General features: G+C 50.4%; 1 protein-coding gene across 9 annotated transcripts in view; it reads left to right on the top strand.

The window, feature by feature from the left end:
• The window catches only part of EXOC2 (exocyst complex component 2), a 127,337-nt gene extending 112,406 nt beyond the window's left edge, over positions 1–14,931 (top strand). For 4 of the 9 annotated variants that reach the window (XM_006077084.4, XM_006077080.4, XM_006077085.4 and 1 more), the window contains 6 exons: positions 4,337–4,392; positions 6,267–6,389; positions 9,647–9,708; positions 11,010–11,069; positions 12,622–12,748; positions 13,427–14,089. In XM_006077084.4, coding sequence (XP_006077146.1) covers positions 4,337–4,392; positions 6,267–6,389; positions 9,647–9,708; positions 11,010–11,069; positions 12,622–12,715 — 395 coding nt within the window. In that variant the 3' untranslated portion in view covers positions 12,716–12,748; positions 13,427–14,089. Of the gene's footprint in view, positions 1–4,336; positions 4,393–6,266; positions 6,390–7,588; positions 7,720–9,646; positions 9,709–11,009; positions 11,070–12,621; positions 12,749–13,426; positions 14,090–14,270 lie in introns of those variants that run through there. The other 5 variants (XM_025264719.3, XR_003103377.3, XM_025264723.3 and 2 more) reach the window with 5 other exon arrangements.
• The last annotated feature ends 3,339 nt before the right edge of the window (positions 14,932–18,270 follow it).

Here is an 18,270-nt window from a genome sequence, read left to right as displayed (position 1 = left end):
GAGTTTCCAGAGTCAGACTTTTATTACTGAGTGCAGTGTTTCAGAACAACAAGAGGCAGGGTGCCTGAGACCAGTCTGTGTGTTTACCAGGAAATGCCTGGAGGAGAGCTGGGTATGTGTGCGCAGGGGGCACCCGTTCAGTGCATGCAGTGTCTCTCTGTCCACCTCTTTCTCAGACACTCCGTTCTGTCGGTCTGAGTCTTGTATACAACAAAGTAAATTTCCTTTGACCTTCGCATTGTGCTTGAATTTTTCTTACAGTTTTGATGGAAAGTTTTGTCATCATCATAGTTGAGAAGCACATATTATGGTTTTTATCAATTATAGTAAGTAGAGAATCCAAGTTTAGAAAGTAAAAGAGCATGAGGAAGTGGGGGTTTAATTTTGAGTAGCCTTTTCAATTTCAAGTTGGCAGAATGGATCAAAACCTTTGACTCAGCAATTTCACTTCTGGAAGGTATCTGAGTAAATTATTCTATGAGAATGTAAGGACCGGTAGCCTCGTGGTGGTGTTTATGGTGGTGCATACTGAAAGGTAGCGTGACTGCCGAGTAGTTATGAGTAAGTAGAAATAATGTAACAACTTAGAATAAATAGGATAAGTAAGTTACGGCACATCCAGGCTAAAGAGCCCTCAGCAGCCAGTGAAGGTGTGGTCAGTGTGTGCACACCAGCACGGAAGAGTGCGTGGACATCAGGGGAAGAAGCATGCAGGACTCGCTTTTTAGGGAAAAAAAATCACATTCATAGGAAAAGATCTAGAAGGTGCACCATGCTAGGGAGAAAGATAAAGGGGAAGCTGACTGGACTTTTATTTGTTATTAGGAAAACTTGCAATTCTGTGTCTTCTTTTCAGTGTGCATTTATCTAATATTTTCAAAACAAGAATATAGGCTTGATCAGTCCGAAGTTTTCACTATTCTGGTCTTTAATGTGGATATTCTCTAGAGAGGTCTGCCTAGCCATTTGTCCAAATTATAGGAAGATTCAAGTCTGCCTGTATAACACTTTTTAATGGAAAAAAAACAGTCCCCCGTATTTCAAGGAAAACCTGAAGCTTCAGTCACTGCGTGCCCCTGTGCACCCGCGTTTCAGGCTATCGCTGAGTGTTGTTCCTAAGGGAGGTGCAGAGGGGCTCTGCTTCCTCTCCGCCTGGCAGGGCCCGTCTCTCCACAGACAGTGCTGAGGGGTCTTGTCAAGCAGAGGCGCTCTGTTTTACTGATGCAAGCGGTCCTGTTCCTGGTGCCTGCTTTCCTGAGGGCTGCTTCCGAGACCACTAAGGCACTCTCCTGTGCACAGTGGCCGTGTCCCCAGGGGCATGAGGGGGCTTTGTTTTTTGTGAGTTTGTTCTTGAGGCCGCTCCTGTGTCCCCAGCACATGGAACAGAGTTTGGCAGGTAATAGTAATAGGCATTCACTAAAAATTCTGGTAGTTATTCCAAAATGGTATCCTCCCTATTTGATTAAAACAGGAAACCAATAAATACAGCTAGAAGAGAGACTTCTTTTCCACTTTGATGTATGAAAAACAAGACCTTCGTTTTTGGCAAACATGTCCTGAGATACAGGCCCCTGTATGAGAAGCCCACCCTGCCGGGGCCCCAGGGACTCTTGCCCAGAAGAGCTGGGCTCTGCCTTCCCGGTGGGGAATTCCCGCTGGGCCGCTGGGCGTGCTGCTCGGTGACAGTCTGGGCTGGTGCTGTGTGGGTGGGGACACTTCTCTCGTCAAATACCGTGACACACTCTGATTCCACATTCAGAGTTGAAGAGGCAAGATTGTAAATACTTAGAAGCTGTTGTCATTCTGTGTCTGAAGAACATGGAAACTTGTGGGCGTTCATCTAAGAGGAACCTTCTTACAAACAACACCGACCGCCGCATCACAGCAGCGGTGCTTGCTCTGCCCTTCCTGTGTGTGCCCACCGGCTCGAGGCCCGTGAGGCTGGCGTTCGTGACCCGCTGCTGCTGGGCCGACCCGAGAGCCAGCACCCGTCCCAAGTGTTCACGGTTGTAGGAAGCGGGCGTCTTCTAAGTACCTTGGCATAGTGAGCGTTGAGGCCATGTTGATATTCTGTTCTTTGGAGCAGGCCGTTTGCTCAGGGATACAGCTGGAAAAATCAGACTGAAAACAGATGTATTTAGCCTCAGCAGTATTGTATTCTGCTATACTTTCTTTATTCAAGTTGTATTTTTCAAATGGATCCTGAAAACTTATTTCAGAAGGCTGTCTTTGTTTTCTTAAATCCCTTGAAAGGGGAGAGACTTGGCTTAGCAGACCCCCCGTGTTGACCCTCTTTGTGGACACTACAGAATCCTGCCTGTACTTTTTCTCTCACCTGTTTGTTCACTCACGCGTTCACTTTTCAGCTTAAGAGGGCTCAGTCCTAGGAGCGTCGTTGTGAGTAAGCACATGCTGCCTTTGCCCTTTTTGTTTCTTATGCTGTGTGGTTCCAGAGGTGCGGTGAAGGGGACAAGCCCCATGCCCACGGAGCTGACAGTCTTGCAGGGAGACAGCATTAGCCAGGCCTTGGCCGGGGGGGGGGAGCCTGGGGGTCCTGCATGCTGGCACGGCCGCACTGGGGAGGGCTCCCCACCCTGCTGTCCTCTGAGAGATGCCCCTGTGTGGAGCGGGCAGCATCTCTGCTGCAGCCCCAGGCAGCCCACCAGTCAGGGCCGTCCAGGAGCTCCAGGGAGGCTGAGCATGGCCACCAGGGAGGCCTGAGGTCAGGGCTGGCTGCGGCCCGCGGGTTGGACTTCTGGTTCTCGTTCACTCAGCCCAGTGTCCTGATGTCACCTGGGAGCCAGGTGCCCCTTCCCTGGGGCGAGCGACATGCACCATCCTTCCCAAACCCATGCAAAGAGTGACCAGAGAGTTCCAGTGGGCTCACAGCCTCCCGAGGACTCCGTGTGTGTTTGCACGTGTGTGTGTGTGTGTGTTCACTGTGGTGGGCCCAGGAATTGCGTCTATCTCTGGATGTGCAGAAGCCGGCCCTCCACACAGTTCAGTTTAAAGACTCAAGTCTTGAGCCAAGTGGTCGCGTTGACCAGAGCGCAGCGCTGAGCCCCACAAGCCCCTGCCTGGCCTGGGGGGGCTCCTCTCGGGGAGACAGCTTTGCTGGTCATCGCACTAGTCACATGTTTCACCTTTCACCTTCACGAGGATGGCTGTTTCCTCCCAGAGAGGACTCACTACCCTGCAGCTGTCCTTGTTCTCAGGAAGAATCAGCTTATTTCTGGATTGTATTTAATTATGTTTCAATCTGTTTTCTCAGTTATTCCATCAGCAAAATAGAACCAAAGAAATATTTATGAGATTGGCTCCTCAAAAATTGTGAGCATCCGTACATGGCCCAGAACACAACAGACTGACACCGCTGTGTGTTCAGAACCCGCGTGTGCTGGGTCCTCACAGGGGGTGGTCCAGCCCTCCAACTAATCAGCAGCTTGGGCGGATTGCGGGGAACGCAACTTCGCAACACAGTAGGATTTTCTGTTTCAGAAGAAATTCTCAGTTTGTGCTGTTAACTCTCGAAGGCATCCTGAAATACTATTCTCCTCCAAGTGAAAGTAATTGTTTTAGAGTTGCTAGAGCAGTATTTTGTTTTTATACTTTTTCTTGCAAAATAGCACTGGGGCTCTTAGGAACCCTGTGAGCACCAGGGCCTCCTCACGGCAACCCCACAAGGGTGCGAACCTCGCGCTTGTGGATGGGAGATGGGGTGCCCTCCCAGTCCTCCTGCCGCAGGTCCTGGCTCGTGAGGAGGAGATGGGGCTGGACCCACACTCTCGCCTGCTGACTGCCCCTCCCTAGCGTGTGCCCGCGCTGGAGGGCAGCCCTGCCATCCTCGGGCCAAGGATTTGTCTGGTCTCTGACTTGCTTACAGAATTACGTGGAAAGTGTCTTTTTCAGAAGTTTCTCCCAGAGTTTATATTTTTAAGATCAAAACAGTTATTCTGCATAATTTGACGTTAAATTTGGAAGCAGATGCTGCAGTAGATGTGCAGCGGGCGTTTCATAGACTGGGGAATGTCCTCCTCTGGTCTTCGGTGTGTGTGTGTGTGTGTGTGCGTGCGCGCATATGTATGAAGACATTGACGGGCAGTTTTAAATTTCACCTTTGAAGCAGACTGATTACAGAGGACAGAGCAATGACAGAAATGGAAAAACTATGAAAGAAAACTCACAGTTAATTCCACCTTTTAAAAACTTGTATGAGCATAGCCCTCTGGCCATTTGCCCTCGGGAGCCCTGGGCCTGTGCTGTCCCTCTGCCTCCTGGAAGGTGCGAGGCACTCGCGTCTCCACTGAATGCCTTTCCCTCCCCCGTCTGATTGCAGGTGTCAGAAACTACTTGAAAGAAGCATTGGTGAATATAATCGCCGTGCACGCAGAGGTAAGCTGTCACTAGCTATCCCTAAGGGGTGTGGGTAACTGGGCAAGGGAGCAGGGGTAAATTCAATGGTTCTTACGGGGGTCTTCTCCCTTCAGAATGTATTTTTAGTCTGAGTAAAACACAGATTTGAGTGTTTCACTGAGTTACTGAGTAAAACACAGTATCTGGTTTCAACACACATACGTGCATGTTTTAACTGTGAGAGTCTTTTTTCGAAATGTGGTATGTTTTTTCCTCATAATTAAGACTAATGGATATTTGGCAGGTAAAGCGATAAGAGAGTGAAAGGGTGTTTTCTCCACCTTGGGCATTCACTGCCCTGGTCTTCACCAGTGTACCAGTGAGCATTGGCGTCTTATTCTGGCAGCCGTGGTGCATGCTGGAGGACAGGCTTGGCCTGCGGCAGGGCACAGGCGGTGGCCTCCCTTACGTGGCTGACGGTTCCCGGACGCTGGTGTTGCCAGTCACGCCTGGCCCGCTCCCGGGGAGCTTTCCGCTAGTGTCCCATCCACCATCGTTCAGGCTCGGCTGCAGCCCGTGGGCCGTCGTCCAGCAGAGGGGTTCTCGGTAGAAGACTGCTGTTGCGGTGACCACCGGCAGAAAACCTCCTTCCGAGCGTCTGCCTCTGTGCAGCTGCGTCAGCGGGTGAGGTCTGCATCACCCTCTGTACCCACACGTGCTGTCTGGGTCACCTCGGTGACCTGGAGATACGTGGTCATGGAGGCTGAACCTGAGTGTGAGTGAAGGACACAGTGCTGCCTGCTTGCCGAGGCAGCGAAACCCAGCAGCCTCCTCAGAGAGCGGGCCGCTGCGTCCATCCCTCGCAGGTCCTCGTGAGGCACAGTACACTCGTTCTCCGTGAAATAAAGTTTTACATGGTTTAGCTCAGGTGGGAATTTAACACGTACACCTTTTTATGATGAGTGACTTACTTTCAACTTTGATACTTTTTATACATCAGAGACCTTTATAAAAACACTCTTCTGTTAGGTTAGCTTCTGGGAAAGTCGGTGCGGCGTTAGATCCTCAGGCGGTGGAGCCGGCCCATCACAGGTGGTGCCTGGGCCTTTGCTGATGATGGTGACTCCTGCTGAGGCGCCCACTGTCACCGTTTACAAACAAACCAAAAAAAGGCTTTTCCGGTCCCTTTTCCACACATCCCAGTGGCTGAAAGTAGAATTCTGTACATAACATTTACTGTTTACTGTTCCCAAACAATCTTACCTTGCCCAGAATTTTCTTCAGTGCTCAGGTTATGTTTGGATTGACCCGAAGGTTTAATACTAGTGATTGAATCTGAAAAATGGAAAAGCTAAAAAAACAATATGATTTAGTTTAACATAGAAGTCAGGATAGTAATGTTTCACCAAATATAGTAATTCTTAGTTTGAAACTATCAAATTCAAAACTTGAAAATGGTGGTTTTGTCAAATGAAAGGAAACATATTTTTAATTCAGCAGATAGTAAAATTGGGAACTCTTGTGCAATACAGAGTTATGTTCCCAGTATGAAGTAGCCGTTGTTTTGATCCAAGGAGAGCCTGACCCAGTATGTTTTTATTTCTACAATTTCCTGTTTAGAAATCACGTTTCTTCTTGTGAAAAGGGTAAGAGGAGGAAAAAATCCTTAAAACTGTTTGACCTTGTCACCATCAACAGCACCTTTCAGAATTCTGTCTGCCGATCTATTTTCGGAGGTTACCTTTTATCGAGCATGGTGAATACAGCTTGAGTGTCAGCCGTGTCTCCATTCTGTTTGTGGCTGAGGAGACCTGGGGGTGGTTTTCCTGTGTGCATCCCTTTGTTTCCAACACATTCGGGTCGAGGAAGCCCCCATAACACACCCTTTCTTTGTGTTTTCGACCTTCTGTCAGGTGTTCACTGTCTCCAAGGACCTGGTGCCCCGGGTGCTGTCCAGGGTGGTGGAGGCGGTCTCTGAGGAGCTGAGCCGGCTCATGCAGTGTGTCTCATCCTTCAGCAGAAACGGGGCTTTGCAGGTACTGTGCCGCTGCCGTGCACGTGGACTCCGTTGTTTGAACCATGGAGATGTGTGTCAGCTGTAGTCCCAAGAGGTCCGCACAGGCTTTGTGTTATTTTCTCGGTGGCTCTGCCAGCTGCGGGGTGCATCATCCCCTGGGACCACATCCGGGACGTCAGTGGTCCCAGAACTGCTCTCCCTTCAGAGTGTGACAGCGCTTGTGTGCCTGCATGCATGCAGAGCCCTTCTGCAGCGTGGTGATATTTTTGTTTGTTTTACACATGTCTTCACTACATTTACTTTAACAGGAAATGTTTAGCAACCGACCTGGAAACAGTCTCTGCGGAGCCATCAGTGCAGTGTGCGTAGAAATGACAACTGTTTCTTTCTGCTCATACTCCACTGGTGTATGTTGCATTTCATGGAATCACATAATCACAGTAACAAATGTAACAAATGGGTCTGGGTTTGCATGTGGCCAGATTGTAGCAGCCAGGCCTGCAGACTTGGGGGGGCCTGAGCCCACCCATGGGCCTCATGGGCCTTGTGAGGGTTTCTAAAAAGTCCCTGAAGTGTTGCGTCTAGTACTGGCTGAGGCCCTCCTCTCAGGCCACCCCCTTCAGGTAACAACTTAAACCTGAGTAATAGTAAAAATAAGGAAATGTATCAGTAAAAAGAAAAACCTGAAGACTCATAACAGGAACCTTGTGTGTGTGAAGATGAATTAAAGGGAAGTTGCAGTATCTGCTTAGGGCCTAAGGGTCTTGAAAGTGAAAGTGAAAATCGCTCCGTTGTCTCTGACTCTTTGTGACCCCATGGACTGTACAGTCCGTGGGATTCTCCAGGCCAGAATACTGGAGTGGGTAGCCTTTCCCTTCTCCAGGGGATCTTCCCAACCCAGGGATCGAACACAGGTCTCCCACCTTGCAGGCGGATTCTTTAGCAGCTGAGCCACCAGGGAAGCCCAAGGGGTCTTGGAATTACAACAGAAATCCCCGCTCCCCACACCTTCTCTGCAGCCCATCTAGCTGATGGCCGAGTTTCTCTCACCGCTGACAGGAAGGAGCCGAAAGAGACGTCAGAATCAGCTGGAGGCCTAGCCTCCATGCCCGCCTGGCCTCCCATGCCCTGTGCCCCATAGAGACACTGTCAGTTCTGTTCTGAAAACCTCTGCCCACTGCCCTTGGGGCCGCCTGTGTGTGACCTTCTCCTCAACAGGTGACCGAGAGGGCCTGACATGAAGGGCTGAGCGGCCACCAGTCTCAGACCTTCCCGAGAGCCAGCCAGGGGGAGTGTTTGCTGGCCAGCAGCCGCGTGTTTTGTGTGAATCATCACAGCTCTTACAATAGGTATAATTTATAGGTTAATTAAAGCATCTTATCACTTTGTCTGAATAAAGTTTCTAGCAAAGATTAGTTTTATAGTGATTTAATCCATCTCCTAAAATACTGAGCTGAAAGTTCTATCTTATTTTTTCTCTTTGATATTCTCCGTGTAGGTCCGTTTTTATATATACTAGAACATAAACAGTAAAGACAGATAGTCCCATGAACACTTTCTCATTATGAGCTGTTTCAGGCTTCTAACCCACTGAGAAATGGGACCAAATATCTGCTTTCTAGACTGCACATTTACCTTATGTAAGTCAGCCTTCCTCTCTGTTGGTGGATTTAAGCCCAGCCCTGGCATTCGTCCTTGTTTGTGTGTGTGCGCCCATGCTGCTGGGGGCCATGCATCTTAAACAGCCTCCTGGGCGGCTCCAGGTCCATCCGTGTGGTAGCCTGCGTGTGGTGGGCGGCTCCAGGTCCATCCGTGTGGTAGCCTGCGTGTGGTGGGCGGCTCCAGGTCCATCCGTGTGGTAGCCTGCGTGTGGTGGGCGGCTCCAGGTCCATCCGTGTGGTAGCCTGCGCCGTGCCTTTTTGTGGCTGACGCTCCATTGTGTAGGTATGCCGTCCCGTGTCTGTCTGCTCATCATTTGATGGACATTAGGGTTTGCACTTTTTGGCTGATAGGAAAAATGGTTCTGTGAACACTTGTGTGCAGATTCTCTGTGGCCACATGTTCTCATTTCTCTTGGGCATATACCAGGGACTGGAATCGCTGGGTTATTTGGCTGCTTTCAGAGTAGCCGTAGCTGCTTTCCTACCAGCGGTGTGTGAAGATCCCAGATTCCCCACATCCGCATCGGCAGTGTGTGACTGGCTAGTCGTGGCCCTCCCGTGTCTGCCAAGGGTGTCTCCTTCTGTGTGATCATCATGCCTGTGACGATGTCCTTTGTAGCAGAGGATGTTTTAATCCTGAGAAATTCCAAGTTTTCTCTTTTTTCTTTTGTCACTTGTACTTGTTGTCATTCCTAAGAAGGCAGGCCTAGCCTAACATCACAAAGATCCACTCTGGCTTCCTTCCAGGTGTTCTGTAGTTTCATCGTGTGCATGGTCTGTGCTCTGCTTTGAGCTGGTGTCTGTTTTAAGGCAGTGACTCAGCTTCAGCCCTGGGAGTGTGACCTCCGTGTCCTGCTGTTCCGGCACCATGCATTAGAGAGACCACCTCCCCCGCCGAGTGGCCCTGGCACCTTGTGGAAAGTCATTTGATTGTAAATGTAAAGGTTTGTTTCTGGGACTCAGTCCTGTCCTGTTGATCTACATGTCAGGCCATGTGCCAGGGCCACACTGTTTGAATTATTGTAGCTTTGCAGTACATTTTGAAGTCTGGAGGTCTGAGTTTCTCTAACTGTGCTATTCCTTTTCCATGTTGTTTGTCTGGGATCAACTTGTCATGTTTTGTTTTTAAAAAGAGAAGAAAAAACAAAAGAGAAAAGTCAGCTGTAGCTTTAACAGCACTGCACTGAGTCTGCAGCACTTAGCGCCAAGGGGACTCACGGTGCTGGAAGGCAGCATGGGGGCAGTGAGGCAGCCTGTGTCCTTGCATCCCCATCAGCCTCAGCAGTGAGACCTCACTTCCACCCCGAGGAGACCAGGGGAGGTGCTGTTGAGTGGTGAGGCCCAGTGGCTGGACAGCCCTGGCACAGTCTGTACCTTTCAGAGCAAGACCCCTGCCTTCATGGAGTCAGACTTGACAGCTCGTGCCCTTGTTCAGTAACAGAGAATGTTGTCACAGCCAGTCTCTTGGGGCTGATTTAGAAGGTCTGCTGTAAGCAGCTGCTGCTGTGGCCGTGGCGGTCTGCTCTGCAGGGAGTAGGCTAGGGCTCACCCTCGCTTCTCTCTGCTGGACAGTTGACATGGTTCCCTGTGGTCACCTGTCCGTTTCTCACCCCAGGCCAGGCTTGAAATCTGCACCCTGCGGGACACTGTGGCGGCCCACCTGACACTGGAAAGCAGGTGAGGTGCTCCGTGCTGCGTCCTGCGCGCCCCGGGAGCCCCCACGAGGCTCTTGGTTCGGGTGGTGGTCCCGCACGCGCACTCGTGACTCAGCGATCTCGTGTTTTTATCTGACTGGTTGTCTTGTTAAACGCACGAAGCGACACTGAGCCAAGGACACATAGGCTCTTCCTCAAGGTGGGGATGAGCCTTGGGCTTGTAAGTGTTACCACAGAGCATCATGTACTTCTTTTGAAAAGAAGAAAATAAGAATTGAGTCAGTTTACTCATCACAGACTCTTAGTGAATATCAGCATAAGAGGAAGCCTTGTGGTTTCTCTGCAAAATTTTGTAGTGGAAATTTGATGATAATTTTTAGCTGTTTTGAATGAAAGTCAGGATTTCCTATCATTGAGACATCATTAGGCGAACTGAAACAGCTCTGCCTACACAAGACTGTTTACCCCATTGGCAGTGCTGCCTGGGAAGTGCCGGGTCCACAGGGAAGCTGTTTAAACGTGTCCCATGATGCACTTGCCATTGTTTCCAGCTTTGGATGGCGTGCTCAGGCCTTCATCCTGACTGTCACCATGCAGTCGGGAAGACTTCTCCTTTTCTTCCTGACACGAGAGGTTGTTCACCAGGAGCCTGTCTGATGGCTCCCGCTGCCGTCTGCTCTGCGTTACTACTTGATTTAGTTACTCTGCTGGTACTTTCTACTTTAGAAACTTAGACATACCAAATCATTTTTAAAATTCTCTCCCTTTTCCATATTTCACGAAATGAAATGATGTCGAGTTATGCATATATATACACATACCTCTCCGTTATTGTACAAATTTTAGATACAATAGCTAAGTGCTCTTAAGACATGTTCAGTTATTGTAAGAAGTTGGCTGTACATCAGGCCCGGCACGTGTCAATTCCAGAAGTGCCCCCTTTGTATCATTTTGCACAAGATCACCCCTGTTCCTACCTAGCTCCCTTCCTTTCTTAGCAGCTGCTTTATTTGTATAGTTCAGTTTTGTTTTGAAAGTAAAGACCTTTTTAAATTTAACAACAACACACCAAGCTCTCATCTACTATTAGAAGCACCTTGTGTAAAATTCAGTTTCTCCTTTGCATTTAAAGTCATGTTTTATCTCCTGGTCTGGTTCTTCTGGCCCTGCTTCTGCAAACCCTCGCTTTCATTTTCACTTTCCCCCCTGCTCTGCTTGCCTCACCGGCCTGTGAGTTCCTCTGAACATAAGGCATGCTTTTCTCCAACGTCCCTGTTCCCGGTGGGGCCGGCGGGTCCCCGCCTGGGATGCTGTCTCTTACAGATCCAGTTTCAAGCAGGCCCTGGAAGCCCTGCCTCAGCTCTCGAGCGGAGCAGACAGAAAGTAAGTCTTGAGCTGCTCTCGGGTGGCGTGTTGTCACCTGGACACCTCCTCTTCAGGCGGAGCCCGGAGGGAGGTGGGACTCAGTGGCCCTCGGACGCGCCTTGTGTTAGCCCGTCTCCCACATGGCAGGAGGAGGTGGAACCTGGTTTATGACGTTTCAGAAATTAGTTCTTTCCTTGTTTTAAGTAACTATAACAGTCACTTAAACTTTTATAAGAAAGTTTATTTTGACTCTGAAATTTATAAGAAGATAGTATTTAGAGAAATGTGAAAGAGAAGACAGCATGGTAAAGGCAGGACTCAGAGACATTGTCTTTCAAGTAGGTCCGCAGTGTGCATTCGTGCTCCGTGTGACATGAAGCATTGAAAGTAAATGTGCACACGTGACGAAGTTACACATGTTCCACTAGTACTGTATTAACAGTCTCGGCCTGACCTTCAACTTTGCTACTCATGTAACAGGAAATTCTGACCTGAGACACAATCTAGGCCAGGCAGATGTCAGCGTGCCTGGGCTCTTCCCCAGCCCAGCCAAGGTCCCCCACCCTGCAGCTGCTGGACGGGTCATGGGCATGGAGCCCCGACGTGTGCAGCCCTCGGGGTCAGCTGTGACGGCGCGGGGGAGCGTGGTGGACCCACGCGGGCAGGGGGGCCCTGGAGGCGTGGACAGGGCTGGGAGGGCAGGGTGACCTGGTCTGTCTGAGAGGAGCTGGGCAGCCCTGCCTTCCCGTCCCACCTCCTCACTGACCACATGTTCAAAGCCTGTGCAGTCCTTTAAAAGTGAAAGATTTAAAGCCTCACTTAGCTGTCAGCCCGTGCAAGTGGGGCTCACTCGTCTGCTCAGAAGACTAGTGGTTTGCGGCGGTTGAGAGAAGCAGACACCCTGAGGAAGGCCAGACGGGGTCTGCTGGGAGCATCGTTAAACCAGGAAGTGATCCCTTGACCCAAGCACCAGCAAGCTTGTTTCTTGGTTGCTTCATCTGAGCCCATTGAGCTGTCAGACCCCTCATGGCCGTGAAATTATCCAGTTGTATCTGGCCAGCACAGGAGCCAGATGGAGTTACTGCTGCAGCTTGGACTACCCTGACTCTGTGGGTGCCTGCTTCACCCCTTCAGTTCACCTCTCCAATACTTGTTAAAGGCAGAAATGCAAAATAAGAAGAATGGAAAATAGACCAGTCATTGCCAAGGAGTGGGGTGAGGGCAAAGGTGACTGCAGATGGGCAGCACGAGAGGGCTTGTCCTGAGGTGGGGGTCATGAGATACTGCGCTGTGTTATCAGAGTCAGAGAGAGTGCCTGTCAGAGCTCTGGAGTGCCCAGACCCCAAACATCAGTCTGTTTAGGGAGGGGTCCAGTTAATCCAGGGGAAGGGGCAGAAGGACGGTTTTGTGTATAAATGTAAGTATGTCTACAGATAGATGTTCCCTTAGAGGACCTTCTTTAGTTGACTTTCTTTTGTCATGGAATTCAGAGCGCATAGAAAAGTGACTTTTCTGGCTGGAGAAGCACCACGGGGCAGGAGCCATGTGGCTGTCTGTGTCTCTCCCACAGGCTGCTGGAGGAGCTGCTGAGCCGGGTCAAGAGTGGCATGCACCTGCAGCTGGCCTGCTTCCAGGCTGCCCCCCCACCCGCCGTGAAGACGTAGAGCCTCCAGGCGATGCTCGCTGAGTGCCCACAGGTATCTGCATGGAAGCTTAGGCTGCCCCTCTCTCTTTTTCCCCTGATTGGGGAGCTTAGAAAGATGTTGGTGTATGTTTTATTTCAACCAAACTGACCTGATTTAAAATGCCCAGAAAGTATTTGCTTTGCCATTCTTACTACCCTAGGCCCTGTATGCCACCTGCAATGCAGGAGACCTGGGTTTGATCCCTGGGTTGGGAAGATCCCCTGGAGAAAGGAAAGGCTACCCACTCCTATTCTGGCCTGGAGAATTCCATGGACTGGACAGTGCGTGGGGTAGCAAAGAGTCGGACATGACTGAGCGACTTTCACAGTGTGACTTTAAAATACCTTTCTAAAAATTAGGGAGCATGTCAAAGCTACATGCTGCGTGGTGAAGGCTACAGAAAGCAGGACGGCTCAGACCCAGAGAATCTTCCTGGGTTTCCTGCAGCTTCCCAGGCACCTTGGGAGGGGATGCGTGGGTTAGCAGAAAGTCACACATGAACACCTGGAGCTGCCCTAAACTCTGCAGCCGTGTGAAAGCCTTCATTTCACGCCGATGGCTCTAGCACTCCTAACCCAAGTGGACTTTCAGAAAAGCGTGCGGTCTGCCTACCAAGGTGTTATGCTGGGGAGGTCACCTGTGGGCCTCAGTTCCAGAGTTAACTCTGCCGCCTGGCTTCTGTGTTCACAGTGCTCACGTCGTCAGGCCTTTTCTGTGTGACTCACCCTGAACCCCACGTGGGTCTCCTGCCCCCTCGACCCCTGCACACGTGAGGGGCTGCAGTCGGCGTCTCCTCCAGAACCGGGCGCCCTGCTGCCCACCCGCACCACTTCTCTGGCCTCTCCAGTGTCCTGCCTGGGGGCTCGGGGTCTCTGCTCTGGTGGTGTCTGTGGCACCAGGCACGGGAGCCACCAGTGACACTGTCACCAGAACAGGTCAGGCCGCCGTGTCCTCCCGCAGACTCGGCTTCCCTGACCTGCCTTCGTCACACCATTTGCTTCAGAAAACTGAGTCAGGTTTTGGCTTGTTCCCCAAGGCCACAGGCCCGTTTCTGACGCTGGCGTTCGTGTATCTGTACAGGGAGCTCTGAGGTCCTCCGTGGCCATGTGCTGTGTCCATCACTTGAAGTCAGTCAGTCTTGTGTTTGTTCGTTTGGGGTCAAGGAAGGTTTTGTCTTGAACAAAACTTATGAAGAAATACACTGAAGGTGGAGCTCTCCTAGGCATGTTCACCCCTGTACCCACTGTGGCTGTAACTCAGAGTACAGAGCCACAGTCCTGAGCATTTGCCTTATTTTAAGTGTATGATGAAGACCCTTCTTGAGTCAATAAAGAATGTGTCTTTAATACAAGACATAATTGGTATTTTTTTTATTTCAACACTTTCATTTGCTATGTAATTTTTTTGTATGTCTAATTTTAACACCCAGAGTAAACACTTAAATCCCGGTTTACCTGTGTCTTCTGATCGTTGTTGGATACCATTACTAGGCGTCCTGCTAACTGTCCTCTTGTCGGCGGCTCCCCCCTGCCAGGCCCCTGGGAGCCAGACGAAGAGTGTCGGGCTCGGAGCCGCACAGCAGCCAAGGACAGTGGCGGTGATGCAGAGACTCAGCATCTCCAGCTCTCAGTGGAGCGTGGGCACACACGAACTCCAGACTCAAAGCTGGGCTCACGGAGGAGGCAGCTCCTGGAGAAGACCTGCTTGGGCTGTGGAAGAGAATTTAGTAGTTGAGGAGATCGCTGGATGCAGCGGTGTTGGGAGGAAGCCAAGAAGTAGAGCAGGACGTGGAGCAACCTTACAAAGAGGGAAGAAGGTGCTGAGCAGTGAGGTGCGCAGAGGCCCTTGCGTTTGGCATGGCCACAGCTGCACGTCGGCCTGGCCTTCTGCGCTAGGAGAGTCCCAGAAACAGTCTGGGTTTGCAAAACGGTGGCGTCCGTGAAAGTGCATTCCAGAAACGACCCCCGTCGTCGAAGACAAGCTTCACTGCCGTGGGGGTGGTACCCGAGTCAGTCCCGCCCCGTCCTGCAGCCGGTTTTCTTGAAGGTGAACTGAAGAGATTGCCTTTTACTCTGACGTGGTTTCAGAGAGTGCTGCCTCTGTCTTGCTCAGGTGCTTACGGGCTCGGCCGGTGGTTGTATGAAGGTCAAAACGTGTCTCCGCTAGCTTTTAATGAAGACAAGTTTCCTAAAATACATAGAGTTGAGTGTCTCTCATGTATTAATACTCGTGTGAAGTAGCTGCCCCTAGTCAGTCCTCTGGCAGGGCTGGGGCAGAGCTTTTCATGCAAGTGTCCCCGCCGCTGTGGCCCTGGTCCCACACAGGCTCCTGCGTTCACTGTTGAGGAGAAGGAAGCCCCGGCTCCACTGTGGTGGGTTGGTGGTGGGGGGAAGCTGCCTCTTTCTTAACAGCCTTTGTGGACCGCTGGGCTTTATCCCCATCTGGGGAGTTCCCGTAGCACAAGCTCTTGACTCGCGGGCTCAGTTCTGCAGTGAACTAGGCTGCATCTTTGTTCTCATGCCACCAACTAAGGATCGAAGTTTGACCCATCAGTTTCCACTCACCCATACTCTTGGCAGCTTTTAAACTCCTGTGTGTTTATTTAACTGTGGTTTTAACTCTGTCTATGTAATTACATCTGTGTTGTGTGCAGAAGGTGGACTGTGCGTGCACTGGGCGTGAATGGTGTGTGCACACACTGCTCTGTCATTTTCGTAGGGTTTGGTTAGAGGTAAGGTTAATGTGTGGTTTCAATCTGCCGTCTGTAACTGAAAGTTCAGGTTGACTTTTTGTTTTTTTGTTTTGTTTGATCATAACACCAAACTGCTTACATGTGCGTGCTTCGTATTTGTCACTCACAGACGTGAGTATTTATGGCAACTTTTAAAAATTGAGAAAGGAGCCATGAACCTCCTGTTTTGACGACCCCACTCCGCATGCCAGGAGCTGATGGTACCAAGTCAGACTGAGTGTGCAGAGCATACCTTTTATCCGATAATCAGAAATACGTCTCACAATACAACGACGAATTCTTGCTAAAAAGTGAGACTTGAAGTCTGGGTCTGTCTGCCTCATAATCTACAGGAAATACAGGGGAGTGAAGAGCATGCCGTGGACGATGAGCAGAATTGCTGCGGTCGGCCTCGACCGTGGGCTCAGCCCAGGCCCCCGCAGTAGAAGGGGCGAGCATGAAGATTGGTGGATTCTCAGGGTGCGTTTGCAGTGCGCGCTAAGTTGCAATAGCATACCTAAAAAGTGTACATACTTCCGTTAAAACATGCTTTATTGCTAAACAGTGCCGACCGAACACCATCTAAGCCTCAGTGACTCACAGTCTTTCTGCTGGTGGAGGGTCTCGTCTCTGTGTTGACGGCTGCCGGTTCTCAGCGTGGTGGTCGCCGAAAGTCGTAGTGGCTGTGGCCGTTCCTTAAGATGAGTCAGTGAACTTTGCCTCATGGATTGACTGCCTTTCACCAGTGGCTTCTCTGCAGTAGCAGTGCTGTTTGGTGGAATTTTACCCGTAGTAGAACTTCTTTGAAAATTGGAGTCCAGCCTTTCAAACTCTGCCACTGTTTTAGCTTTTAAGCTTTGTAGAATATCCTAAACCTTTGTTATAATTTCCACAGTCTTCACAGCATCTTCACCAGGAGTAAATTCTGTCTCAAGCAACCGCTTCCTTTGCTTATCCATGGGAAGCAGCTCCTCCTCTGTTCAGACTTCATCCTGAGGTCCATGCGCTTCAGTCCCGTCTTCAGGCTCCGTGCGTGACTGCAGTCCTCCTGCTGTTCCACCACACTCGCTGCTGCTTCCTCCACTGAAGTCTCTTATTCCTTTTTTTTTTCCTTATTTTTTTTTTTAAATTGACGAGTATTTCTTTACAGAATTTTGTGGGTTTTTGTCATACATGAACAAGAATCTTGAGCCCTGAGAAGCCATCCCTGAGGGCTGGGATCCACTTCCTGCAGCTCCTGTTACTGTGGACATTCTGACCTCTTTGCACAGATCACAAACGTCCTTGGCAGCATCTGGAATGCCGACTCTTCTCCAGGAGGTTGCCCAGATCCATCGAAGAACTGCTGGTCTATGGCAGCTATAGCCTTGTGAGATGGGTTTCTTAAATGGCAAGACTTGAAAGTCAGGGCTCCGTGGGCTGCAAGTTGGCTGTGTTAGCAGGTGTGAAACAGTGCGAGCCTCATCATCCGTCAGAGCTCTTGGGTGAGCAGGTGCCTGTCAGCGAGCAGTAATTGGGAAAGAATCTTGTTTTCTGAGCAGTAGGTCTCAACAGTGAGCTTAAAATAGTAAAAAAAAAAAAAAAAAAAAAGAGTTAGTTGCTCAGTCATGTCTGACTCTTTGTGACCCCATGGACTGTAGCCCACCAGGCTCCTCTGTCCATGGAATTCTCTAGGCAAGATTACTGGAGTGGGTTGCTATTTCCTTCTCCAAAAGATCTTCATGACCCAAGGATCAAACCTGGGTCTCCTGCAAGATTCTCTACCATCTGAGTCACCAGGAAATTTTTTAAAATAGTAAATGATGCAGTAAATTGCTGTCATCCCAACTTTGTTGTTCATTTACAGAGCACAGGCAAAGTAGATTTAACATGATTCTTAAGGGCCCCAGGATTTTCAGATGGTAGATGAGCACTGGCCTCACTTGGTCACCAGCTGCCAGAGCTGCTACCAACAGCGTCAGTCTCCCTTGGAAGCTTGGACGCCGGCATGGGCCTCTCCGAGCACCAGAGTCCTGGATAAGCACTCCTTCCGCTGGACGGTGGCTGGTGGCACCCCGTGGCTGCCGTGACTCCGTCCTCTCGGCACCTGCCTGCGCTTTGGCACCAGCGCCTCACGGAGCACTCCTGTCCCAGAGGCGGCGGCTTCCCAGCGGCCCTGCAAGCCAGCCTCTGGTCTCACGCTGCTCTCCGGCAGCCTCCTCACCCGCCTTGGCCTCACAGTGAAGGGAGCTGGGCCTTGCTCTGGATTACATGTCAGCTGAAGGGGATGACGCAGCTGGTCGTTCTTCTCTCCACTTTCTCCTTATCAGCAGTGAGGCTGTTTCACTTTCTTATCACCTGTGTGTTCAGGAGAGCAGCACTCTTCATTTCCTTTAAGAACTTTTCATTCGCCATCACAGCTTGGCTAGCTGGCACAAGGGGCCCATCTCGCCTTTCAGCGTGCCTTCCTCACTGAGCTTAAAGTGAGAGACATACATATATCATCCTCTTCACTTTTGATACAGTTGAAATTTTCCATAGTAAAATTTTAAACAGGAAAGACATGCAAAAATAGCCACTGAGTAGCCCAGCTCAGTTATAGTAAAGTGTAATCCGTTGGGAAAGACCCTGATGCTGAGAAACATTGGGGGCAGGAAGAGAAGAGGGTGACAGAGGATGAGATGGTTGGATGGCATCACCGACTCGATGGACATGAGTTTGAGCAAACTCCGGGAGTTGGTGATGGACAGGGAGGCCTGGTGTGCTGCGGTCCATGGAGTTGCAAAGAGTAGGACACGACTGAGCGACTGAACAGCAACAATCA

This window comes from Bubalus bubalis, chromosome 2 (assembly GCF_019923935.1).
Source record: "Bubalus bubalis isolate 160015118507 breed Murrah chromosome 2, NDDB_SH_1, whole genome shotgun sequence".
Classification (NCBI taxonomy): domain Eukaryota; kingdom Metazoa; phylum Chordata; class Mammalia; order Artiodactyla; family Bovidae; genus Bubalus; species Bubalus bubalis.
This window is presented reverse-complemented; position numbering and strand designations above follow the sequence as displayed.